Source organism: Fusarium subglutinans (genome assembly GCF_013396075.1).
Source record: "Fusarium subglutinans strain NRRL 66333 chromosome Unknown NRRL66333_c0000093, whole genome shotgun sequence".
In the NCBI taxonomy this organism is placed as follows: domain Eukaryota; kingdom Fungi; phylum Ascomycota; class Sordariomycetes; order Hypocreales; family Nectriaceae; genus Fusarium; species Fusarium subglutinans.
In genome coordinates this window covers 13,329-37,957 of record NW_023502156.1, presented here as the reverse complement: position 1 = coordinate 37,957, position 24,629 = coordinate 13,329, and the positions used below count along the sequence as shown (strand labels likewise).

The 24,629-nt window shown below is 49.1% G+C and overlaps 8 protein-coding genes across 8 annotated transcripts; 3 read left to right on the top strand and 5 right to left on the bottom strand.

The window, feature by feature from the left end:
- Positions 1–486: 486 nt before the first annotated feature.
- FSUBG_7358 (uncharacterized protein) lies at positions 487–4,629 on the top strand (the record flags this gene model as incomplete). Its single annotated transcript, XM_036685655.1, has 8 exons — positions 487–502; positions 572–728; positions 851–1,188; positions 1,253–1,600; positions 1,654–1,782; positions 1,862–1,904; positions 2,572–2,670; positions 2,715–4,629. 8 exons carry the CDS (start codon positions 487–489, stop codon positions 4,627–4,629), a joined length of 3,045 nt encoding a protein of 1,014 aa, XP_036537088.1.
- A 175-nt stretch (positions 4,630–4,804) lies between these two features.
- Positions 4,805–7,052, bottom strand: FSUBG_7357 (major facilitator superfamily domain protein; the record flags this gene model as incomplete). The annotated part of the gene is made up of 11 exons (XM_036685654.1): positions 4,805–4,910; positions 4,972–5,061; positions 5,122–5,406; positions 5,469–5,595; positions 5,647–5,824; positions 5,876–6,025; positions 6,084–6,177; positions 6,237–6,397; positions 6,457–6,528; positions 6,583–6,722; positions 6,779–7,052. The coding sequence occupies 11 exons, from the start codon at positions 7,050–7,052 to the stop codon at positions 4,805–4,807; spliced, it is 1,677 nt and encodes a 558-aa protein (XP_036537087.1).
- A 700-nt stretch (positions 7,053–7,752) lies between these two features.
- FSUBG_7356 (rhamnosidase B) lies at positions 7,753–12,510 on the top strand (the record flags this gene model as incomplete). Its single annotated transcript, XM_036685653.1, has 10 exons — positions 7,753–7,883; positions 7,936–8,055; positions 8,107–8,354; positions 8,405–8,767; positions 8,819–8,910; positions 8,960–8,993; positions 9,047–9,477; positions 10,060–10,536; positions 10,583–11,298; positions 11,346–12,510. 10 exons carry the CDS (start codon positions 7,753–7,755, stop codon positions 12,508–12,510), a joined length of 3,777 nt encoding a protein of 1,258 aa, XP_036537086.1.
- Positions 12,511–12,654: 144 nt separating this feature from the next.
- FSUBG_7355 (uncharacterized protein) lies at positions 12,655–14,805 on the bottom strand (the record flags this gene model as incomplete). Its single annotated transcript, XM_036685652.1, has 4 exons — positions 12,655–13,648; positions 13,694–14,002; positions 14,052–14,437; positions 14,488–14,805. The coding sequence occupies 4 exons, from the start codon at positions 14,803–14,805 to the stop codon at positions 12,655–12,657; spliced, it is 2,007 nt and encodes a 668-aa protein (XP_036537085.1).
- A 1,312-nt stretch (positions 14,806–16,117) lies between these two features.
- Positions 16,118–17,797, top strand: FSUBG_7354 (uncharacterized protein; the record flags this gene model as incomplete). The annotated part of the gene is made up of 1 exon (XM_036685651.1): positions 16,118–17,797. One exon carries the CDS (start codon positions 16,118–16,120, stop codon positions 17,795–17,797), a length of 1,680 nt encoding a protein of 559 aa, XP_036537084.1.
- Positions 17,798–18,200: 403 nt separating this feature from the next.
- Positions 18,201–18,950, bottom strand: FSUBG_7353 (aminoglycoside 3 phosphotransferase; the record flags this gene model as incomplete). Its single annotated transcript, XM_036685650.1, has 1 exon — positions 18,201–18,950. The coding sequence occupies one exon, from the start codon at positions 18,948–18,950 to the stop codon at positions 18,201–18,203; it is 750 nt and encodes a 249-aa protein (XP_036537083.1).
- Positions 18,951–19,178: 228 nt separating this feature from the next.
- On the bottom strand, positions 19,179–20,913 carry FSUBG_7352 (MFS sugar transporter; the record flags this gene model as incomplete). Its single annotated transcript, XM_036685649.1, has 3 exons — positions 19,179–19,651; positions 19,706–20,647; positions 20,706–20,913. 3 exons carry the CDS (start codon positions 20,911–20,913, stop codon positions 19,179–19,181), a joined length of 1,623 nt encoding a protein of 540 aa, XP_036537082.1.
- A 736-nt stretch (positions 20,914–21,649) lies between these two features.
- FSUBG_7351 (C6 transcription factor) lies at positions 21,650–24,380 on the bottom strand (the record flags this gene model as incomplete). The annotated part of the gene is made up of 6 exons (XM_036685648.1): positions 21,650–21,873; positions 21,932–23,061; positions 23,129–23,760; positions 23,813–24,020; positions 24,076–24,203; positions 24,264–24,380. 6 exons carry the CDS (start codon positions 24,378–24,380, stop codon positions 21,650–21,652), a joined length of 2,439 nt encoding a protein of 812 aa, XP_036537081.1.
- Between the last annotated feature and the right edge of the window lie 249 nt (positions 24,381–24,629).

Genomic DNA, 24,629 nt, shown 5'->3' with positions numbered 1-24,629 from the left:
TCTTCAATGCTTATTCCACTCATATTTCTTATTTCAAGCCATAAGGGGGACATCAGAATATTTATTTATCGGAATACCTACATGTAAGCTTTATCCAGGCGATGTTCGCTATCGGCCGGAAACCTACCCTGCGCTATTCCAGATCAGGAAATTTTATACGCAACATGCCTTATCTTCATGTTTGCTGCCGAGTGATATCATGCATTGTAGTATTGAGTTTCTTTGATAGGCAATTATTTTGTTCTATTGATATGCTACTACAAAGCCTGCAATACATACGCGCAAACACCTCGATTCAGTAGTCTTCATTGCCTATTATAGGAACCGTACACGAGGATGGCAACCATCGGAATGGGTCCCGCGGATCTGGTGCATTTGCTGCTGCCCTAAATATTCTTGCCTTCCAGTAAGAAAATAATTACCTTTTGTCACTTTATACATTACATTCTATCGTTCTCGGTGCGTTTCTCAATGATCTCGTTAATAATGTTGGGCACCACGAGTGTGCTTATCACGTCTATACTTCTTCATTTCTGGCGATGTCTCCAACGACACTCTACTTCCGTACCAGTGCCGGAACACGGAATCTTCAATCTGCCTGATGGATGGTGGTCAGATCAAGCTCGATTCCAACTTGAGCGACGCGCTATTTTCAGCCAGGTAGGTTCACTGGAAGCTCATTACTATCAGCCGCGCAAGTCTGATCTCGCTGCTAGACGTGGATTTGCGTGAGCCACCGGGGGCGTTTTGGCTCCCCGGGCGACTATGTGGTCTACGATGTTGCAGGCTTCCGTATCCTCATGATCTTAGGGAAAGATATGGTAGTGCGGTCGTTTCACAATGTCTGTAGGCACAGAGCTTTCCCCGTCGCTCGGAAAAAGTCTGGCAGCGCCACCGTTCTTGGCTGCCGATACCACGGATGGAGTTATAACACGGAGGGAAAGCTCACTAAAGCTCCCTATTTCGACAATCTCCCTGGTTTCGATAGGAGCTTGAATAGTCTCTTCGAAATCCACACGGAGCAGGATAGCGGAGGCTTCCTGCATGTCAACGTGAGCCGAGATGAGGGCGTGCCTGCTGCTGCAGTCTCAACCGGCCTAGAAAAGGACAAGATTGAGAAGTTTGGGAGAGACTCAGAGTTCGTCGGAAGTTTTGAGTGCAGTGGAAAGTTCAATTGGAAGATCATACGTCGGTGCACCGTCCCGTCTTCGACGTTCACTCTAGAATACGCGCAGCTGCTAACGCACTACAGTCGACCAGTCAGACGCAACATTGCATTCGACTGCGGCCAATCTCACGAGCCTAGCCCGCTGGTTTCCTGTAGAGGGACCTAGCTCTATTGGACAGCTATCATTCTTCCCTTTGACTACCGTACACACAAGGCTTAGTCAATCTTTCTGGTACCAACTCACGTACAATCCCGTTGCCGTTGATCAAACCACTCTGCGCTGTGACATTTATGTACACAGTGCCCAAGTGTCTTTCAAGCTTGATGGTTCTATCAAGGATTCACTTGAAAAGGAGATACAGCAGAAGCTCCTCGGCTTTGAGCATCAGTATAAGCAACTCATCACTGCCGAAGAAAAGGGAATTGCCAATGGTGAGGTTACGCCATGTAGAACGGCTTATAATGGCAAAGCTGACAAGTGACAGGTTACCAAGCAAAGATTGCTGCTGCGGTCGAAATGCATCGACGGCGGGAGGCGCTCCAAGGCTTAGAAATAAATCCCGCTACACTGAAGCAGCAAAATGGCGAGGCAAACCTCTCGAAAGCTGAAAGAAGTAAGTCAAGCCCCCGCGAGCACCCTGTGTTGACGTTTCCTCCACATCCTCAGGCCATGTTGGCTGACACTCACTTCAGTCTGCCAAGCCGTGGACTGTGGCACTTCCAGAAAGCTAGATTGGTAATAGCCAGGAAGGATTGGGAGAGCTTCTATAGTTTCACTGTTATCGGTAGAATTGTCTTCTTGGACTCCGTGACATGTTACTTGGGGAAAGAAGATAGAGATAATACGTCAAAAGAAGAAGTGAAGACACAAATTGATCGTGACTCCGCATGGTTATGCTTAAGGATGGTACCTTATTGCTATGGTCAATTAATATTGCTATGATTCATGGACTTGTAGAAATACAGTGTTGTTTCACATCTCTATTTTTAAGTGTTGTAAAACACAGCGCACATGTATGCATATATAAAAGCTGGGAGTGGGTTGAATTGTGCAGCAGACCAGCTTTTGGCATTACATCTTGGTTCTGCCCAGGTGAATAAATAGTTCTTACTTTTTATCTTAAATCTTCACTTCTTGATATGAGTCATTATGTCAAGCCGGATGACGAAAGGTGATGCTTAAAAAACGTACCCATTCGATTGGACGAAATCACGGCATTTTGCTCCGTATGCCGGTTACCGTAGTAGTTTACGGCCTCGCTAGTTCCTTTAGACCCCGCGCCTCCGTGCTTATCACGTATGCCGATCAATTTCCCCTCGCTGATACGGACACTCAACCGCCGGAGCAAGTCTGCTCCAAGCTTCAGAACGGAATAGCCCGAGCAATTATACTAAAAGCTCAGTACCTGCACGCTACCATGCCCCGACGTGGCCGCGGTAGGCAAACCAGATTGTGCGGGCGCCGTTCCCGAGGCGGTTGCCACTCATGCAAACAACGACATGTATGGCTTCAGAATCTCAAATGGTCTGCAAGATACTGACGCAGGGAGGTCAAATGCGATGAAAGCAGGCCCACGTGTACGAACTGTGCAAAGAAAGGCTTGCTATGCGACGGTTACCCTCAGCAAACCTTGAGGTGGTCATACAAGCACGAGGTGACAGCAAGTGAGACATTACAGCAGCAAAGGAAGTCGCCAGAGTCTCTGAACGGCAACTCATCTATCATTACTATGGATCCACTGATGGATAACGAATACGCCCGCGAGGTTGAGGAGGCTGGTGTAGTGGCGGACGGAGGAATAGCTCTTTGGCCACAATCAGAAGATATCGGCTTATCAGATCTTTTGGGCTTCGATTCGACCAACATGTTTGATCAAGAATTTGCTGGTAGCCTTGGATCCATCACTATGGAGACTCCGACTCTCGACTTTTCGACTTTCGACAAGCTACCAAACTTCAGCTTTGATACCTCACCTCAAGGGAACTCCTGGCTAGATCCTGGTCTATCCAGTCCAGTACAACCACTAGAGATAGATGCAGACCCTTCTATGCGGCTTCTTAAATGCTGGTTCGACGAAGTATGCCAGGCATGGTCCGGCTTCGACTCCAAGTCCAACATGAATCGAAGAATGGCCGAAGATCTTTGGCAAACCTCGGGTCCGGTCTTCACCGCTCTGCAAAGTATGTCAGCCAGCTTCCTTTCGGCGCGACTACCGCAAATGAGGCAATCTGCTATGAATCTGCTCAAATCGGCAACGCTGAGTGTCCAAGCTGAAATACAGCAACTCAACGAGGAGAATGTCCTAGATGAGATGCCTAGAGGTATTATGTTCGCACTGATCTGCCTTGGTACAACAATCTGTTGGTTGGATACTCGTCGGGTTGGTTGGCCATTTCTGCAAGAAGCGAAGTCACTGCTTCGATGGAGCTCACAGGAACGATTCGCTGCTGACGCTGAGAAGATAAAGTTCTTTAACAAGAGTCTGATTTACTGGGATATGTTGATATCATTCATATATGACCCGGAACCAGGTACGGACATACACCAAGTCAGCGCACTACCATCCAGCTTCCCGAGGTCTCATCTCCTAGCTACTTACAGCCAAACTTCCTACGAGGCGGAGCCTCACCCGTGGACTGGCGTCTCGCTGCTAAGCACGACCCTTTTCACGCGGTCGATTCGTCTTTGTCGGGTCTACCAACGTCGCACTGTTGAACGAGCACTGGACTCGCCTCCAACGACACCAGAGATCGACCAGGCAAGGGAATTGGAGGTGGAGCTGCTACAATTGCAGCTTTCTCCTAGACCATCGCTCACCGATACAGGTGACCCTCGCACACCAGCTACTCATCTTCTACATGTGGCCGAAGCTTATCAACTCGCCTCCTTGCTCCAGCTCTACATACAGTTTCCTGCCTTGTTGATGACACATTCCCAAATAGTGCTGCGAGACACTAGTGAAGAAGAAATAACTATGGTCTGGCACAAACGCATCATACCCCTCGCTCTTCGGCTCATAGAAGTGCTGGAGCAAATTCCATCCGAGTCCGGCAGCTGTGCTATCCAGCCCCTATTGTACATCTGCGCTGCCACAGGGCTTCGATACACACCAACCTTTCCGACTGTCACGGAGCCCGGCGGCGGCAGTTCGGCTAAGCCGAGGCCCATGGAAAGCATTCTTGACTACCTAGACCTGCTGAAAGACCCAGTTGAGTGTGGTAAGCAGGTGGAGGACCCGCTGTCCGTTTCACAGATGGCTATCGACGTAAGCAAAGGACGAGCTTTTATACTACGACGTCTGAGCTTGTTCAAAGAATGCTTACATCCCGGTCCAATCGGAGTCGCTGAGAAGTTTGTGGCAGAATTGTGGGCTGCCTATGATGAGGTGCCCAGCTGGAGCATGGATGTTTCTTGGATCATCCTTATGGACAAAAAGGACCTACGAACTTTGTTCGGATAAGGTTAGGTGGCTTCCGGTTTTGCAACATTGCTCCCACATGAGAGCCTACAAGGATAGTAATGGGTAATCAATATAGATAGCATCAATTATGAACAAGAGTATTATAAGACCGGCCACTAGAAGTGAAGAGCAAGTATCCTGACACAACATCCCTTTGCTTTCACTAAAGCGCCATTCAAACCTCATCCACTACCTTCTTCCTGTCCTGAAGTTCATGTGCGTGGACCTGAACCTCTGTGACAAACTTATCGAAGTGGCGAAGATTGACCTTCTTCTCAAACCTATCGAGTATTAGCTTCATATACCTTTACATATAGTTAACACCGATGATATTTAACATACATTTCATCAATCTCAGCGGGTGTTCGTCGAGCAACCTCAGGAAGGATGAACCAGGCGATAGTGACGGCAACGGTGCCAGTACCAGCAAAGCTACACAGTATTTATCAGCAAGTGTCGAATAAAAGAACAAGCCTTTTACAAGGTACTTACAAGAAACCGGTCTTTACACCCCATTTGGCCGCTCCGTTGATCATCAATGGGGTACAGAAGCTGAAGATAATGGCGACGCAATTAGACACAGCCAGTGACCAACCAGCCGTCTGGGCTCTGAGGCGCTGTTGAGGAATCTCAGCGGCGTAGGCGTAACCGATAGCTGAAGCACCAGTGGTGGAAAACGTAGCGAGGCAAGCGAAGAAGATCTGCAGGACAGTATTAGTCAAGTAGAAAGTGATCCCGTCGAGGTGATACTGACAAGTAGCGAACTGGTAGCCTTGGCTGTATAGTCGAAGCAGCCAATGATACCCAGGCACAGAACTCAGACAACCGTAACAGCGTACGGGTACACGGTGAGAGGGCGTCGACCGATGGAATCTGTGAGTGTTGCAGTGGCGATCATCGAGATCAGTTGGACTGACGAGAGGATGAGAGTGACAAGGAACGGATCCTTGTTTCCTGCATATTGGACTGCAGGATATTGTTAGAGATTTCGCTGGAGATCATGCAGCGAGCACTTACAGAAATATGTCGCGTAGGTATTAAATACGGCCAGACCAACGAACTGCTGTGTAATCTTGGGCCAGCCGGAAATGATGAATCGAATCAGGTTGCGGCCCTTGAAAACAGCCCAGGGTCCCAGCTCGGAATTCTGCTCGGCTTGTTGTCGTTCGAGGGCGATGGTAGAAGTCATGATTTCCTACTCGGGGATTAGCAACTATCGAAATCATGGAACCAACTTGGCACTCACTATTTGTTGATCAATGTCGTATCCTTCGACGTTGGCGAAGCATCGGTTCAGTACTTGTGATGCCTGTTCAACCTTGCCCTTGCTTGCTAACCACCAAGGGGACTCTGGAATGAGAAGGAAGGCCACAAGGATGCAGCCAATCATCGCCCACTATGCCCGAGTTAATTAAACCCTTCCTTCCAAATCTCCAACAGTCTTGGTGACTCACCTGAGTGTAAATCGGGGTACGGAAATCGAGCGGGTCGTTGGCCTTAAGCTCCTTGAGGGCCACGGAGGCAAAGAGCTGGCCCAGGACAAACCAGCTGTTTAAGAGTTAGTATATATGATGAACCGGTCATAACAACTATCTATTATGACTTACAAACTGTAGGCATTGATGAAGAAACCTCGGAGCTGGGTGGGAGAGATCTCGGATAGGTACAGAGGCATGGTGGATTGCAGCATACCAACGCCCATGCCCGAAAAGAGCTTTGCCACCAGCCAATGCTGCCAGTGTGTTGCGAATGATTCAGCAAATATGCTCTGTATGGTTGTAGAACTATGATCAGTGCCGGTTCTTGTGAGTGTCGTTGCGTACGTACCGCGGTGAGGACGACCCAAATGATCATCATCGCAACCTTTCGGCCAAGACGCTCAGTAGCATATTGAAGGAGCTAGAAACATCGTCAACAAATGATTGGAAATCTGGAGTATGAGTATCGACGTACGACTTGGCCGATGGTCTGGCCCGCTGACTGGATACCTCCCCAGGCCGAGATGTATTTGCCCGCAATGATGGTCGTGCCAGAGGTAGAGAATTGTCGAATAAATCCGGGGTTGGAGACGATTCCACCGTTGAGATTGATCTCTGTTGCGAATCATGATTAGCAGATAGTTGAATGTCAAACCAGATGTAAAACATACGATAGCCATCCAGAGATGCGGAGAAGGCTGCAAGCATAGCAATGCAGCCAACGCGTTTGAACCTGCGTACACTTTGCCAAACGCTCAGGTCATCAAGCTTGGACCTCATAAGAAGTCCTTCACCTGTGTCCTCGACGGTCTCGGTTTGAGCTTTTGCTTGCTGCGTTTTGACGGTTTTGGTGTTTTTGTTGGTAATGCAGATCTGGACTTGATGCAGCCAAGATCTTGGCTCTGATGAATCTTTCCGGAAAATAACTTGGCGATACAATGTCATATTTTTAAGTCTTATTCCTCCACAGAGAACGCGGGGCCCCAGACTTGTCTGGCTAGAAGGGCAAACCCCACTGCGTGCTTGTGTTTGACTGGGGCGCAGAAACCAGTCCGTTCATATACGGCAGCTGGACGATCTAGCAGATCCAATCAGACGCGACTGTCAGGGATATCACGGCAACAATATCCGAGAGTTGATGCCATGAAGAGCATAACAGAGTTAATCGCTTACACCATCTTCGTTTGAACAATGACCGAGCTGAACATTTCTCGGGTCAAAGATGTAGCGCAGAAGCCTTGTTTTGAGCTTGTTGCACTCGGTTGCGTTTGAACCGAGGAAGGACGTTCATGGTTTAAATATCGTTTGGTGATCATGAGACTGAGATCAAGCTGCACAGGGTTATAAAGCAGGCGGAGAGAAGCCCGAAATTAGAGAAAGTCTGGGGAAATGCCTGCCTTAGACCATGTTCCCCAGGATCAGGATTGCTCTAGTATACTTTGGTTCTTGGTGTAAGTGGCCAGGTTGAGCAAAGGGGGAAGTCAGGTACTCAAGCTGATTTGACTCCGACGATCAACGAAAACAAGTCTGAAGCCGTAAAGTCTCAAGAATAAAAGGCAGCGAAATGCCACGTCAAATAAAGGACTATCAGAAACCATCCTGACAAGCTTCCTTCAATCTCGTACTGCCAAAACATATCTTGAGAATGGCTTCACGTCTTAGCACAGCCTGGCTTATCGCCCAGGTCGCCGCTGTTTCAGGCTTATCTTTCAACGTCCCATCTTCGCCGCCGGTCAACTCGAGCGCCCAGCTTTCCGATGCCCCAGTCGGCGTTTCGTGAGTAGACATAGCACTACCAACACAAGGTCAATCTGCTGACAGTTCGCAGCTTTGAGTTTTTCGCTTTCCCGGGCTACTGGAACAATGTTCCTAGCACCTCCACCTGTCTGCAGAACCTGAAGGATCTTTCGGGAACTTGGCCGCCCATCAGAATCGGAGGAACTACGCAGTACGTTCGATAATGTGGCCGCTATTGTGCTGCTGCTAACGTGGAGAACAGGGATCGAGCTACCTACAATGCATCCTCTAGCCAGCAGGTCACTTATACAGTGGCCAACGCGGGAGATGCGCCAAGCACGCTTGCCTTCGGGCCGTCATTCATGTCCTTGGCGGGCACATACAATGGAAAAGTAACCATAGGCTTCAACCGTCGCCTCAATAACCTTGCAAATACCGTCGCTGCTGCAGCCAAGGCGGTCGATCAAATTGGCAGCCTCCATGCCATCGAACTTGGTAACGAACCTAACTGTATGTTCCGCTTCCAGCCCGGCACTTACTCGCCTCTAACTATGTGTCAGTCTTCAGCAGCAGTGATCCGATCGCTCAAGGCTCCTCCTGGACAGCTCCGGCGGACTACAACAGCGAAGTATCCTGGCAAGACGCTGTGTGCGGCAATATCTCCGCTTCTAACCTCATCTCGGCCGGTGTGTACTTCGGAACCAGCCCGATGAGTATCACTGGTCTGACTGCAGCCGAGGGCCAGGCCAACAGCTATGTTAGACAGTACTGCTCGCACAACTACCCGCAGTCCAAGAGCACTGCCAATCTAGCCAACTTGATGAGCCACAGCGCTATTGCATCCCAGATCAAGCCTTTTGCTAAGGAAGTCGCGGCTGCGGTGGCCAAGGGCAAGCCTCATGTCTTTGGAGAGATCAACTCTGGTAAGTCATCTTCTAGATCAAGAAGTTTTCATGGCTAACAGCATTACCCAGCTACTCAGGGTGGTGGCGGCATTAGCCCAACTTACGGTGCTGGACTCTGGCTCCTCGATTATGTGATGCAATCCTTGATCATGGGGACAGAGGTACGAAGCCCCGTTCATCTCTTCCAGCTCTGTGACTAATGTATTGCAGACTCTGTACTTCCACCACGGCACCATCGGAAATTGTAAGCAAACCATTATCCAGAGTCATCACAGAAGCTAACACCTCGACCAACAGGCCAGTACTGCTGGTGGGGACGATACTCTATGGGCTCTCCCTATTTCGGAGCCTACTTTGCCACGATGGCTCTCGCCGGCGCCGACAAGATCGCTCCCTTGGATGATCAGACGACCGGATACGCAGCATATGCCATCTACAAAGACAACAAGCCAATCCGAGTTCTTCTTTACAACTCTGATTACTACACCACTGGCTCTCGTCCTTCTCAGACCTTTACCCTGACTGGGCTTTCTGGTTCCACTGTCTCGGCCAAGAGGCTCACTGCCGCTGCTTCAACATCCAGAGTCGACGCCGGTCAAAGCCCAACTGTTGCTGGGCAGACGTTTGAGAATGGATCGTGCAAGATTCAGGGCCAGAGTACGGTTGAGTCGGCGACTGTCTCGGGAGGAAAGGCGACTTTAACTCTCCAGGCTTCCGAGGCTCTCCTGGTGACACTGTGAACGTAGCATAGTGGATTTTTCAGCTTTCGGAGGTTGGCGGACTGGTGGGCGCCAGCTCTGAGAACTAATTTTTCACATGGGTTTGGATTGATAGGCTGGTAGCTGTGCTGTGAGACAATGCTAGTAACTAGTTTAGTCTAAGTCGTACGTAGCAGAAAAACATGGCATCGGTGTAATGATCCACACTCACTTACGCCGATGCATGACCTGTTGAATTGGAGCACGCGGTTTCCTCTCACTGTCAGCTAGCGCCGTGAATGCGGAAATGATCAGCTGGCGACATTCACTAACTAAGGCTAGCAAATGTGCTAGATCAATGGCCCCCGCACTAAACGCGTGCTCGCTTTGACATGACCCGAGGTGATACGACCTCTCAAACGGAAGCAGTTATCTACTAGTAACATCACAGATATTAATTCCATGTAGTCTTCTTATCTTTTTTCCCTATCAAGATTACTCGCTGCAGACAAGCAGTTTAAAAAAAGATTCAATGGCGCCATCACAGGAGCAACAAGTAGCCACCGTCTATATCTCTCAATCTTAGCATCATGAAACTAATCGGAGCTGCAGATCATTAACAAGCTCCAATCCAATTGGATCTGGATTCCTGACTGGGTCGACTCCTCCAAACAAAACACTGCCGCACGTACCGTCACATTCAGCCGCAAGTTCACCCTCTCATCGCAACCGACCCAAGCGCTCCTCCATTTCTCGGCCGACACGCGATACAAGCTCGTCATCAATGGCACTCGGGTAGCTGTAGGCCCAGCGCGAGGGAGTCATCTGATATGGTATTACGACTCGCTCGACATTGCTCCGCACCTCAAACAAGGCGACAATGAGATCTCCTTCGTGGTGATTCGTTACTTTGCGCCTTCTAGGGGTGGTATGCCTTTTGAGAGAACCTCATTCCCTGGCTTGACTGTTATTGGAGATGCTGAAGCGGACGGGGAGTCTGTTAGTCTTGACTCTCGGGATGGCTGGTTGGCTGAAGAGGATAACTCGATCCTGTTCCCAATGGGTAGACCAGACGATGTGTTCCTTCACGTAAGTTCTTGACCTCGCCTTGGAGATGTACACTGACCCTCTTCAGATTAACGAACACATCGTCCCCAGCCCTGCCAGAGAGAAAGTCACACCAGCACCATACAACATCAAGACACTCAACGGAGAGCTTCCGCCTTGGCGCCTTCGATCGCGCGTGATCCCCACTCCGGAGCAAACCTCTGTTTGTGTCAACACCGTCAGAAAGAACGTCGGAAGCTTGAATTCGGATGACTGGGTTGCATATCTCTCAGGACAACGCCCTCTTACCCTAGCAGCCGGGTCTTCACACACGCTCGAGGTCCAAGCGGATGTGCACTCAACGGCATTTCTACGCTGGACGTTCAAAGCGGATCAAAAGAGCCAGATCCGGATGAAGATCACTTACAGTGAGGGTTACGAAAATGAACCGCGCGCTTATCCGTTCTTCAGGTCAAAGTCTGACAGGCTAGATGCGACCAATGGCCATATTATAGGTCCTTATGATGACATAACGCTTGATCTACCAGCTTCGCAGACCGTTGTGTATGAACCATTCTGGTTTAGGACGTTTCGCGTTATGCGATGGGAGATCACAGCTGGGGCCGAGTCTGTCGAGCTGTGCTCTTTTGATGCCACGCAGGTCAATTATCCTCTTGCAGTCAAAGCAAGCTGGGATGAGCCAGGAGACAAGGACGCTAAACAGATATGGGATGTCTCTATCAGAACTATGAGAAATTGCATGTTTGACGGATACTCAGACTGCCCTTTCTATGAACAACTTCAGTAAGCATAACCACCACGGCTCAATGCCCTCACTGACCTATCTCCAGGTACTCCGGCGATTCTCGCTCCGTCGGTCTATTTCACTATCTTCTTTCAGGTGACGACAGATTGATGAGGCAGACAATCACCAACTTCGCCGCATCCGTGACGCCCGAGGGCTTAACTCAGTCTCGCTTCCCCTCCCACGTACCGCAGATCATCGCTGGTTTCTCCCTATACTGGGTCCTTCAGATCTGTGACCACCACCTCTACTTCGGCGACACAGCATACACACGGTCATTCCTTCCTCGAATCGACGGTGTCTTTGAGTTTTTCGAGTCTCACGTTGATGAATTGGGCCTCGTTAGTGGATTTCCAGAGGATGTCTGGCAGTATGTCGACTGGGTGACTTCTTGGGGTGCAACCGATACGCACCCGGACAAGGGAGTCCCAACCTCTGGGCGGGAATCGAATCGGCATACGTACTTTAGTATGCTCTATGCGTATGTCCTGAAGCAGGCTGCTCGTCTGGTTCGAGATGTCGGTCGACCTGGATACGCGGACGAGTACGAATCCCGCGCGGCTTCTGTAGTCGGTGCGATTCGCACCCACTGCTTCGACGGAAAGTTCTTCACAGATTCTACGGCTAATACTGCGGGTGAGGGGGCTTACTCCCAGCATTGCCAAGTGTTCGCTGTCCTCAGTGGCGCTGCAACTCCCGAGGACCGATCGCGTCTCCTTAATGAATCATTTTCTAATCCAGACTTTTCCAAATGCTCCTATGTCATGATGTTCTATGCTCTACGGGCGTTCGCTCTCGCTGGAGACGAAGTCTACGAGTCAGCATGGGGAAGTGTTTGGGATCCTTGGCGAAAAATGTTAGCTAATAACCTCACAACCTGGGAAGAGGACGACGTTCGGCAGCGCTCGGATTGCCATGCTTGGGGCAGTGTTCCCATCTACGAGTACTGTACCGAACTAGCTGGTCTGCACATCATAGCTCCGGGGTCAAGTAAGATGCTATTTTCGCCGAGACTGAACTTGACCCGAGAATTGAAGGCCAAGGTAGCGCTTGGTTCGAGCAACACTGCTACAGTGTCTTGGAGTGTTCAGGGTGATGGAAAGAAGAAGGTTGAATTACGACTTGAGTCACCAGTTTGGGTTGTAAGCAAGTTGCCTGGTGGAGAGGAAAAGGACTGTGGTGTGATTAACCACCTTGCATTGAGTTTCTAGGCTGGAGAAGGGTTGCAGATGGCCACGGGGGAAATGTCTATTTTAGAAGAATCTCAACACTTTGACATACCCTAATTTGGCAAGCTCAACATGCAGCCTCCAATGTCTCATTCCATTTCGCCTCTCAACGTTAGTGACCAGCTCTTAATCATCATACACAAGCTGTAACGGTCCCTCGCGACCATCCGGCCTCGTAACATTATCCACCCATCGACTATCAGCAGTGTAATACACCTGCTTCGAGTCTCCCCACTTCTTCGGCCGTAAGTCCTGCACCATCACCGCACGATCGGCCATCTCGATCTTGACGGGCTTTTCAAAATTCTTCTTCGGTTTCAGTCCAGATCCGATACGTAAGTCTGTCCAACCCATGGTGATACGTCCAAGCTTGTAGTGCTCCTCCCAAACGAATTTGTCACAGCTACTAGCGTTTTCCAGAAATCCCCCCAGGAGCTTTTTAGCCAAGTTCAAGTGGGCGTTTTCTCGATCTTCGTAATAGCTCTTGAAGTTGGGGCAAAGCAGATTTGTCAAGTTCTTGGCGCGTGATAGAGCGCGGGCCATTGCATCCTCCTCTGTGTCAGTTTTAACCTTCCTGGGAAGATAGGTGTAACAACTTACAAGGTTATCTTCTTGGGGCGCAACCTCAAAGACCTGTAGCGAAGGTAGGTTCTTGGTCAAGATGTTCACATTCTCTGCTGAGGCGAACGGGATGTCCCATGGCTCACTACCCGAATGCCGATAATGAAAGCGCAGTATTTCGAGCCCTGTATGCTTCACAACCGACTGTAACAATCGCCTCGATAGTCCCGGATTTGACTGCACGTTGGTGTTATACATGTTGTAGTCATGTATTTCCAAGCTGGTCAACGAGTCAAACGATAAGATAAATCGATACATCCCCTCGAGATGGACCTCGGTTTCAGCATAGTTGGACTGGTAGTCAGGTCCCTTCATATCCAAGCACAGCTTTCGCAGGTGGATCTCACGCTTGTCAGCTTTACTGAACAGGTCTTCGAGATGTTTAAAGAACGTGAGCTGTCCTTCTTCAAGGCCCATGAGATTAAGCTCCCTCAGCTTAAGAAAGTCAAAAGCTCTTGTGATGTTCGGCATCATGTTTTCACAAAAGTCACCACTGAAGCTTATCCCATGTAAAGTCAGTGATTTGAGCGCCGTGAAATCATACCCTTGTTTCAAAGCATCAGGGTTGCGAGTTTTGAGTTTGCCTTCCCAATCGCCAAGAAAATCAGAGTAATATTTGGATGTTCGAATCTCAAGACTCTGGAGGGTTGATAGGGAGTTGAGTAGCATGCTCTGTAAGGGTCTTTCGTTGGCCACCACAATTGATCCATAACCTCTGTCTTCGATGCAGATGTGCTCGAGATTACTGAGTTTGGTGAGTGAAATCATAGCTTCAGACTTTATGCTATGCTCGTAGGGGTCGAGTCGTATAGATTTAAGATCTTCCATTTTAGAAAGGCCCTCCGCCATCAAACTTCAGTACCGTTAGTATGAAACCGCCCGCCAAGCAGGGATTTACTTACTTAGTTAGGTCCTTAGTATCAAAGACTTCCAAGTTGTGGAGGTTTTTCAAGACCTCTTCAAAATACCTCAGCAAAAAGGGCTTGTGCCTCTTGCCGGGGTCAATCTTTCCAATGATCATCTGCCGGACATTGCTGGCACAAGAAGGCACTGCATTTGGATCAAGGAGAGCTGAGAACTTTTCCTGTTGACCTTTGTACTGGCGCTCTCTCTTGAGCTGTTTCTTTTGAGCTATACTTAGATGAGGTTCGATTCGACGGATGACGTGGGGAATGTGAGCCCAGAAGTAGGTTGAGACAGAAATGCGTTTATGGATGATGGCCATTACGACAGCATAATATCGCTTGGAGGTACAGGCCATCTTGATCATGCTTTTTGGGTCATTGACCTGAGCTTGTTAGTGCTTGCGACTCTGCGCTTTGATTGGTGCAGACTGACGCTTTCGAGGATCTGTTGGAGTATCTCGGCTGGCAAGACTGACAAGACATCGTCCGGAACTGGGACCGTGTCGTTCGGAATCTCAGACTCGGCTGTGGCATTGGCCTTCGATTTTGGCTTGCCAACGGCTGATGTTGCCGTTTTCACCTTCTTCACTGGCACTTTCTTCCCTTTCGTTGTCGGCTCATCTTTCTTGTCTTGGTCCGGGGCTTTGCGCTTCCTCTTCTGTGCGGCAATAGACTCAGGTGCAGGTTCAGCTGGTTTAGTAGTGACGCCCAAGTCAATGTTAAGAATCCTGGCGCTTCTTCTCGTTGACATTTTGACTGGAATCGTACGGAAATAGAATGATATTTTGAGAAGAATTGAAGATATTTAAGCCGAGAATCCGCGTGATTTTGAAGGACGCGATGGATTTAGGGGAGATTGGATGACTATAAGCTTGGTTGTGATTGATTGGGTGGTTCGCTGGTCTAAGCCACTGTAGCCTAGAGTTGGTCTCCAGGTGAGGCGCTTGGCTCGATTCGGAAACTGCCGGACTGATAACACTTTAATAAGACTACTAACTCACGAACTCTCTTATAGAAGTATTAATCGCAGATCAATGGGAAATTTGTTCTATTACTGTCTCCCAGCTGTTTTTCCAATTAGTCTTCAATTTCAATCGCCCCTTAGTACACGTCTTAAATGTAGCCTGCGACGCTGTCAGTAAGTTCCCCAATATCAGTTACATAACGCTAGTATGAGCGCTCTAGGAGCCACCATAATGCTCCACCATTCCGCCCGCGGAATCTGTAGACGCTTCGCGCTCAGAAATAACGGGCGATATATGTAACAGATAATAAATAATGTCAATGCCCTCCTTATTTAAATCATAAATTAGTTCTTATATCTAGAAGCCTTGATTGGTAGTCCACTGAAAGCATGAAGAAAATGCAAGCCAGGGGTGTCGGAACTTGGGGAAAAACATTTGTCGCACATGAGTGAGGCATTGCCAAAAGCCTTTACTGTTAGAAACAGATAATGCCAGTATCTAGCCATCATGTTAAGAGAAAATCACATTTATTACCATGGGCCATCAAGATAAATAGAGTATGAGACAATGACTTTCTTTACATTAAGCCATTGCCGCCAATTGCCAACACAGCTATGTTATGAGAAAAACCGACAGCTGCAGGGTAGTCCAACTGCAATGTGAATCTCGTTTTGCCATCGGAATCTTATCCCGCTCGGACCTCAGCTCTAAGACACCAAGACTAACTCAATCAGCAGACAGAACTTAGTCTAAGACGCATCCCCTGCCAAGCCAGTAGCACGCATCTAGGCGACGCTTTAAATGATCCCTTGCGCAAACAAATACCACTCCAAGAGTCCCCAGATTGCAATCTCTATCGCACCCTGAGACTCGAGGTGAGACACCACCACCAACAGCCTGTGATATCTGATTCTAAATAACTAAAAAAGCGCCACCAATTGTGCCAGCAATGAATTGGAATTTCGCCCCCTTTTCGCTGCCCTTCCCTTGAATGCAAGGCATGTACGTGTTATTTCCCGCCAGAATGTTCATAAAACATAAGGCTGGAGCCACCGCGCTCCTCTTTTCTAAATGCTCAATTGAATTTTAACTTTCGCTATGAGTAATAAGTTGGAAATCCCGGGAGCTGAAAAGCTCCCAACACTTCCTGCGATACCGACACTGTCAACACTTTTAGCACTCCCAATTGTCGTCCGGGTTCTGAATCACCCCAGCCTCCAGAACCTCCCAGACGTTTCCAATGTCCGAAAAATTCCAAGAGCTCATATCGCCGCCGTCGCGTTCATTATTTCCGCTTTATCACTCATTATTCTCAGTCCCTGGAGTTGGGAAACAGACAGCTCGAGTTGGTCGCATCACCGTCACAAATATCGTGACGAGGACCGTAAATTCGCCCTCGTCGTACCCGCTACGTCTCCAAGCCCCGATCTCTGCAAAACGGTCGTCACCGCCCTTGCGCTCGGCTACCCCAGTCCCGTCATCATTAACTGGGGAATTGACCACCGACTCATTTCTCACTGGAACGGTGGCCACAACTTGCCCAAGATTCCTGGCATTGTCGACTATCTCGATGCAGTTCTGCATCCTGATGCGCATCCGTCTGAGAGATTGAGTGAAGATGATATCATACTCATGGTTGACGGCCACGACGTCTGGTTCCAATTACCGGCACAGATCATGCTCGAGCGATATCACAGGATCAACAAGGAGGCCAATGAGAGGCTGCGCAAGCAATGGAATAAGAAGGGGAAAATGCCAATGCAGCAGACTATCCTCGTGGCCACTGGCAAGAAGTGCTACTCTGGCCTAGCGGACAAGGGCATCAACATCCAATGTGAGAAGTGGCCTGAAAGCCCAGAGCGAAAGGATCTCTACGGTCCTGATACGGAGAAAGACGGGGAGCATTGGCAGACCAACAGACCGCGATGGATCAATGGTGGTGTCTATATCGGACCCGCTGGCGACATGCGCCGCCTTTTTCGTAGATCGCTCTTTACCATGGAGGCTGGTATTGGAGAGGGAATTAAGATGCACAGTGAGCAAGCCCTTACAGGTGAAGTCGTTGTTGAGCAAGAGATCTATCGGAAATTCCAGAGAGAAAAGGGAAGGCCTAGACGTGGCATGAGAGACATGCTGGACAAGAAACTGGAGTATGGTATTGGCCTTGACTACGGTCAACAGATATCGATGCAGACCCAGTGGACGCAGGATGACGAGGGTCGAGATCACGGTGCTTTCGTCACGCTAGGTGATCAGAAACTCATCGATGAATACTCCGCTAACTTGGGTATCTCACCCACACGGCTAAAAGGTCTACCGGAGGATATCAAGAATGCAGAGAACCCACTGGAGCTCATTCAGCCAGACGCAGACTGGAATAACATGTCCCTCTACGCCGACTTCTTCCTCGAGACCGTCCCCGTTATTCTTCACCACAACGGCATGCACGGGCTAAAGAGACGACGGTCCACATGGTGGGACAAACCATGGTACTACCACCACCTTCGGGAGCTCCTCAAGATCCAGATTCAGAAGAAGGGTGAGCCTGAAGATCCTCTCGCGACGGTCAAGACAGATAGTGGGAGGATTCGGTACTGGGGTGTTTCGGCGGAGTATGAGAGTAGGTACCCAAGACAGATGGTTGATAACGCGTTTGGGAGGTTGGATAAGCTGAAGCTTGGGGAGATATGTAGACACACGAAGAAGGCGCCCAATGGGCCGAACCAGGAGTGGTGGGAGGAGGTTTTCCGTGATACTGGGGGCGCGTGGGGGCACTGAGGAAATTGACGTTGTGTATCGAACTTTGAGCTGCCGCTTGAAGCCTCCTTGACTTTTATATACGCAGTCGAGGGGGTGTAGAAATAAATTGGGATGACTAGGATTGGAGTTAATTGTCTTCATTAGGGAACTATTCACGTTTTGCTTATGTTTTCCAATTGATATATGAAGTTCATCTTTGAGACAGTATATACCCGTTACTTGTTTTTCCTTGGCATGTTAGCGTGGGTATTTGTCATCGATTCGATACAACGTCCGCGTTGGCTGAGCTGAGATGTTACTAAGTGCTTGATGCTGTTTTAAGCTCTAAACCACAAGCCTCAAATGTAAAGCCTCTTTTAACTACCGACAACCTTATCGCAGACGTCGAGATGAAAGACCGACAAAAAGATATCGGCTTTGTTCAGAACATTTCAAGGTCCATGTCAACCTCAGTTTCGGCATCGTACGCCGCCATGATTTGCTTCAAAATCCCATTCCACGGCTCACGAGACCGAGAGCCGAATAATGCCTTTCTGTACTCCCACCACTCGGGCCAAAAGCCGGCCATTTCCCAGTCCACAATTCCTATGATAGAACCAGTCCCAGGATCCAACAGGATGTTCTCTCCTGAGATGTCGGCGTGCGCATAATGGATGTCATAATCATCGCGGAACTGGTTGCGATATTTCGCGACCCATTCAGGCCGTGGGCAATTTTTGACCGGGGCAAAAAGGTAATCGTTAAACTCGGTAATGGACGAAAAAGGGCCGCAGTTAGACATATTATTCAGTCGATGGTCGTAAGCTGGACCTCCAGAACAAGATCCAATCCACCCAGAACCAGTTGGACGAATGCGATGTAGCTGGGCAAGATATTCTCTGAGCTCGGTAATCGCTCGTTGCTTTGCCATGTCAGTCATAATCGGCCATGATTTATCTAGTTGCTCTCCAGTGATTCGCTCCATCATAATCCAGCTTGGCTCTTTGCCGCCTGAGCCAAAATGCGTCTCGAGAATGGCTGGCACAGGGATCGATGTGTGACTTTGTACGAATTTCATAGCCTCAGCTTCTCTACGAATGCGATAGGCGTGACCATCTTTGCGAAAAGGCTCTACAAACTGCTCAGGACTTTTCGATGCGTTCCAAACAGCAGCGGCAGATGGAGTAGCCATTTTGTAATTGAAATGCTGTATATGCAGTTCAACAAATTTGACGAAGCGAGAGAAACACAGCCATGATAATAAATACATTTTCGGGCCGACATTCTTTCCGTATTGCAGCCAGATCCAGATCTGACCTATAGGATGAATATAAAGAATAATACAAAGAAAGACAAAATAGATAAAATATAACTTCAGTAATAGAATTAATTTTATCCTTTATATAGTAGGGTAACGACATTATGCCATAACCGACTTAACGGCGTCGTCTCGTCTCAAATGTGCTGCCTGGACCACCTCACTATCATCATCTACAAACGCCTTGTCACCAAACGCCAATGCAATTTCCTCAAGTGTATGGCCTGCAGTCTCAACATAGTAGAAGTATGCAAGACCAACGGAAACCAGACAAAAGCCCGCAATGATGACATAGTAGTATCCCCCAATTCCCCTGAATGCATCTGGCGCCGACATACCGATGGCAAAGTTAAATAGCCAGTTGGAGCACGTAGCAAGTGCCATGCCTTTGCTTCGAGCGCGAAGGGGGAAGACCTCGGCAGGTAGCAGCCAGGGAATTGGACCCCAGGTGAAGCCGTAGATGGCATTGTAAATGACCACGAAGGCATATATGCCATGGGCCCGGGTGTTGATGTCGAGGGCATGGGCCTCGGTAAACGCACAAACGATGCAGAGGGCCATAGCCATGAGAATACCTGTGATCGTCAATTGTTAGCCTTGATCGAATTACGTCAGGGTCATCTACTTACCACCGAGAATGAGGAGCGGACGTCGTCCCCATCTATCGGCTAGCCACCAAGTAAGAATGGTGGCAGCTACATAGGGAATGGAATTAGCAGCCGTATAGAGTAAGGACTTTTCCTGGCTCATGCCCGCCTTAGCAAGGGTAGTGGGAAGGTAAAACGAAATGACATTGATGCCGTTGAGCTGAGCAAACATCTGTGCCGTAATACCAACAATGGTACGTTTTCGATAACGGGTGAACATCTCTAACCAGGTTGACTTCTCCAAGGTAGCTTCGTAGCGCACTGCCTCTTTAATCTCCAACATTACCTGCTGGACATGCTCGGCCTGTGTGTTGCCGTCTGGTGTGTGCAGATCCGCGACGGTCTGGAGACATTCTTTTGCAAAGCCATTGCGCGCCAGCCAACGGGGAGTTTCGGGAAGAATAAAGGACATGGAGAAGAGGATAAAAGCAAGGCCCATCTGGATAAAGTAAGGCCCTTGCCACGACTCAGTTTTGGGAATGACAAAGTAGAAGCCAAAGTCGACCCAGGTCGAAAGTGCGTAGCCACCAATAAGGAATGTGTATTCAACGCCAACCATCAAGCCGCGGCGATGCGGGGCGGCAATCTCAGTCTGAATGACAGGAACAGTCATAGAGAGGAAGCCAACGCCCAGGCCCTGCAGAGTACGACCAGCAACGAATGTCTTGAAGCCAGGGGCAAAAGCCTGGATGAAGGCAGTAGCAAAGTAGATGAAGCCACCGATTCGAACACATCTCTTTCGCCCTATCATGTCTCCAAGGCTACCGGCAACAAGGGAGCCCAGAGCCGCCGAGACCTGAAGACATGCCACGAGAATTCCCGTGATAGAAGGGTCTATGTTGTCGCTCGTCCCGTCCGCGCCGCCATAATCGGCGAAAAATCGCGAGAGGAAAATTGGGTTAACTAGGAGGCCGGCCACGATACCTATATATGGTGTCAGGATGAAAGGAACAATACCCTCGATAACAGAGTCGAAACTTACCCTGATCATAGCCAAACAAGGCATCTCCAAGACTTCCGAAAGCACAAGTCATCCAGAGAAGAGCTTTTCCTTTAAAAGGATAACGAGCGTGTACGCTCTTTGGCTTGAGTTTAGCTTCAAGCCATGAGACTTCTGTGACGGGGAGGTCCTCGTCATTGGCGCGAGTCGGAGCATTCTCCACAAGAGTCGGCGACGACGGCTTCTCCATTATATCAAGTTCAATAGTTAAAGAATTTAAGGACGATTGTATAGATGACTGAACAGGGTACTGTTGATCGAGTGCTTCTAGGTAAGAATTAAAGGTCTGGGGCCCCAGATTATATATCTACAGTACTCCAAAGTCCCCGCATCTAAATCAACGGCTGGTCCCCACGGTTGGAGAATTCCGGGGCAAAGTATCAATCGTAACAGGAATAGAGTCTCCAGCATCCGTAGGATTTGCGTTACGTGGAAACTCCGCCGATTGCACCAATCAATATGACGCCGACGACAATGCCCGATACTTTGGCACACATTCCTGAGTCAAACAGTGGAGAGGAGTTGGGCCAACCCCGTTAGACTAGCCAAGGTTGGTAGTTAGTTAGTTAGTTAGCGAACTTAACGCCAGCCACTAACTACCCATTGGCAGAAACCACATCCGCCGGAACACATAAGCTGAAAATCACATCCGCCGGAACCGTAACACCCTTGCTTCTCTGGCAAACCTCTACAACGAGATCAGGGTAAACATATCAATGATTGAGAATGTGTTGGCGCGATCATCGCCACCCATATTTTATTATGCTGATCTGCATCATGTCGAGATAATAGCTGGGTAATGGTAACTGCCAGCAATAGCAATCACTCTGCAGTGTGCATCAGGGTCCGGATTTTAGCAAAGGAAACACGGCAGAACATGGACGCATCATAGTATCAATTCACTATAGATTATTCTCTTGATGTGCTTAACCAGCCCATGTAGAGTCCCAAAGCCAGAACAGACCATTTGCCCCATAGTCTACCGCATCTCCGTCATTATTCTCTAGAGCTTCGGAAGGTACTTGAAAGCCGCTGGGCGGGAACCACATATTATGTTGTGGGGGCGGTACTGACTCGTGCTGAGAAGCTGTATTCCTTGGAGCTGAGAAGAAGTTATCTTGGATGGAGTCGTCACAGAAAGGTGGGATAACTAGCAATGGGGTTAGTCATTTGTCGGGAATCATGCTGGGTAACTGAAGCCAACTCACTCTGTTGAACCGATGCCAAGCTCTGGTTCAATCGCTGTGTAATGCTCAGATCCGATCTGACTGCTCTATTGGACCGTTTATCTGCATTGAGCGCCGCTTCCAAGGGGAGGCGAAGAGAGTGCTCAATTGGTATGGGGCTGCGATCCGTATCAGGAGTAATTCGATGCCTTGTTTGTGTATTATTGATAAGCCCTGGTTTGGATGCCGCCGAACCAAGCATAGCCTCTCCTTCGCGCCGAACAAGCAGGAATATAAGGTTCTTGAGGACAGCGCTGCTTTGGCTAGCCAGAGCTGACTGCTGGCCCAGCAGTTCCTGCAGCTGAAATACTCGCGTGATGGTTCGCTTGACTGCTTGAGCCGGGTCTGAAAGCGGCTCAGACAGGGCCACTAGAGTCAGCACGATGGCCGCATGAAATAAGTTCATGGCCATAAACGCTATCAGGTGGCTGTCGGTGGCTAGATGGGTGAGACGCGGTAATTCAGTGATGCGAGCAGTTCGGACTGCTGCACTCCACCATTGTTCGGAGCTGGCATTTGCTTCAAAGTTAGGCGACTGGCCACTCTGGGATGGTGATGCGCTGCAGTGTGAAGGCACATGCTGCTGCATACGCTGGCCCGAAGACGAGCCATCAAAACCAGGCAAACTACTTGGGGTCTGAGCAGATAGATTCTCAATCTGACGAGCTAGAAATGGACGATGAAGCACGATCAATACATTGTCAAATGTCAACTGTAGCGATAGAGCCTGTAACTGATGCGCCCGGACGTCCCATTGGGTATTGTTTGGGGCATAGTCTCGATTCAAGTCCAGGGACAAGAAGGATGGCAAGTCCCGTCGCCAAATTAACAGTTTTTGCGTGACATCCCTGACCAGTGATCGATACTCGGCGTCGAAATGCTGACCGACTGACTGCGCTGACAGGGAGCCGAATATCGTCTTCAAGGCAGGGGAAGCCAGTATATAGAGCGTGGTCAATTGGGTCTGGTACGGTGAATATTGGACACTAGGCAATCCTTGTTCAATCGACTCGGGCTTGAAAAAGGGTGACTCGAGAAACTCGCAGGGCATGCAAACGTTGCAGTCTTCGTCATTGATACTCAACGGCCGACCGAAGGAGATGGAAGCAAACCTAATACATTAAAATCATCAGTATTGCCACTCAAAGGGGGAGATAGATAGTCTGGTATCATACATACCTATCCCAGGTATAGATCGTCCACCATATTCTTTTTCGCTCTTCGGCATTATCGAAGCATTCGCTGGATAGATTACGATGCAAACCCATGGCATGTGATATCTTGATAGTCGCACCTAACAGGGCAAACGACAAGTTGGGCCGACCATGATAGACATGATGCGATCCCAGCAGTATGAGGGTCTGAATAGCGGCAATGGAATGCTGGTCCATGATGTGTATCAGGCGAGACTCAACAATCTTCAACAGGTCGTCGCTCCAAAGCCGCCATTCTTCGCCTCCGTCTTCGCTATCGCATCTTTTTGACCGATACCACGCTGCCATGCATAGCATAATCGAGAGTAACGTCAAGAACGGTGTTTCGGTGGGATATGCGTAACCATCCTTGATAACAACTAGGCGTTTGCGGAATTTTGGCTCGTAGATTACTAGCGAAAACCAGTGTACAGATTCGAAATAATCTTCTAATAGTGAGTCAATGTCATTTTGTTTCGGAAACCGGCCACCTAGAATGGTGGATATCGGTAAACGCTTTTCCCTGGACCTGCCCGGAGGAGTCCTGGTACCAAATGCCCCGTCGGGAATAGCAGAGCATTGCTGCTGATCAATGGTCTGGCTTCCTAGTCTGTAGATCTGGCACGTCTTGTAAATTAAGGTCATTCAGTAATGAGGGCGAAGCACATACTTTTCGAGCAAAGCCCATGGCTGATTCGGATTCTCCATAATCCAGCGGTTCGCACGGACTGGCTGGTTCTGCTGGTTCCGAGATATTACCGCTTGCTAAACCATCAGCAGAAGTGGTTCCACGGCTAAGCAAAGGCTGTTGTTGAACAGGCGGCAGTGAGACGGGCAGGGTCTCGCAGCTGCTGCTACGGTTTGCTTGTTGAGTCCGCCTTCGATTTATTGTTATCAGTCGAACCAAAAGAGTCACTACATCTATCTACTTACTGCCGGAGCCTCGCTAGTCGACGGTGACCATTGGGTTTGGCTTTGCCCTTGGATGCTTGATCTAATGTTTCTGGCTCGCACTCAACGTTGGACCTCTGGCACAGGGAGCAAGGCCGGAAAGAGTCACACTATGGCACTGTCAGCTAGATGGCCTGCTGGTCCTGGACAGGGTAAAAAGCGATACATACTCTACTTTTGTTCCGGCGGCATCGGCGACAGGCCTTGGACACTCTTGTAGGAAGCTGGCGGTTTGCAACCGGTACCGGGGAACCACTCTCCAACGTTTGTTCTGTAGGGTCTGACATAATGATAGCGAAAATTAAGCCGTAGGAGGTATTGTCTTGGAGTGACTAAAGCAATTGTTAGATGCTGGTAAGAGATGCACAGCCGATTCGGACCCGGTCTTGTCAAGAGACTATTATGGAGTTGGGTAGATGTATGGTTCGGAATGCTTGACACTGGCAAACTTTTCAAGAGCTTAGCTTCCGACGGAAGCATAAATTCGCAAATGGCTGCCTGGTCTAGTCGAGCCGGATCAGCAGCCTGCATGTGCC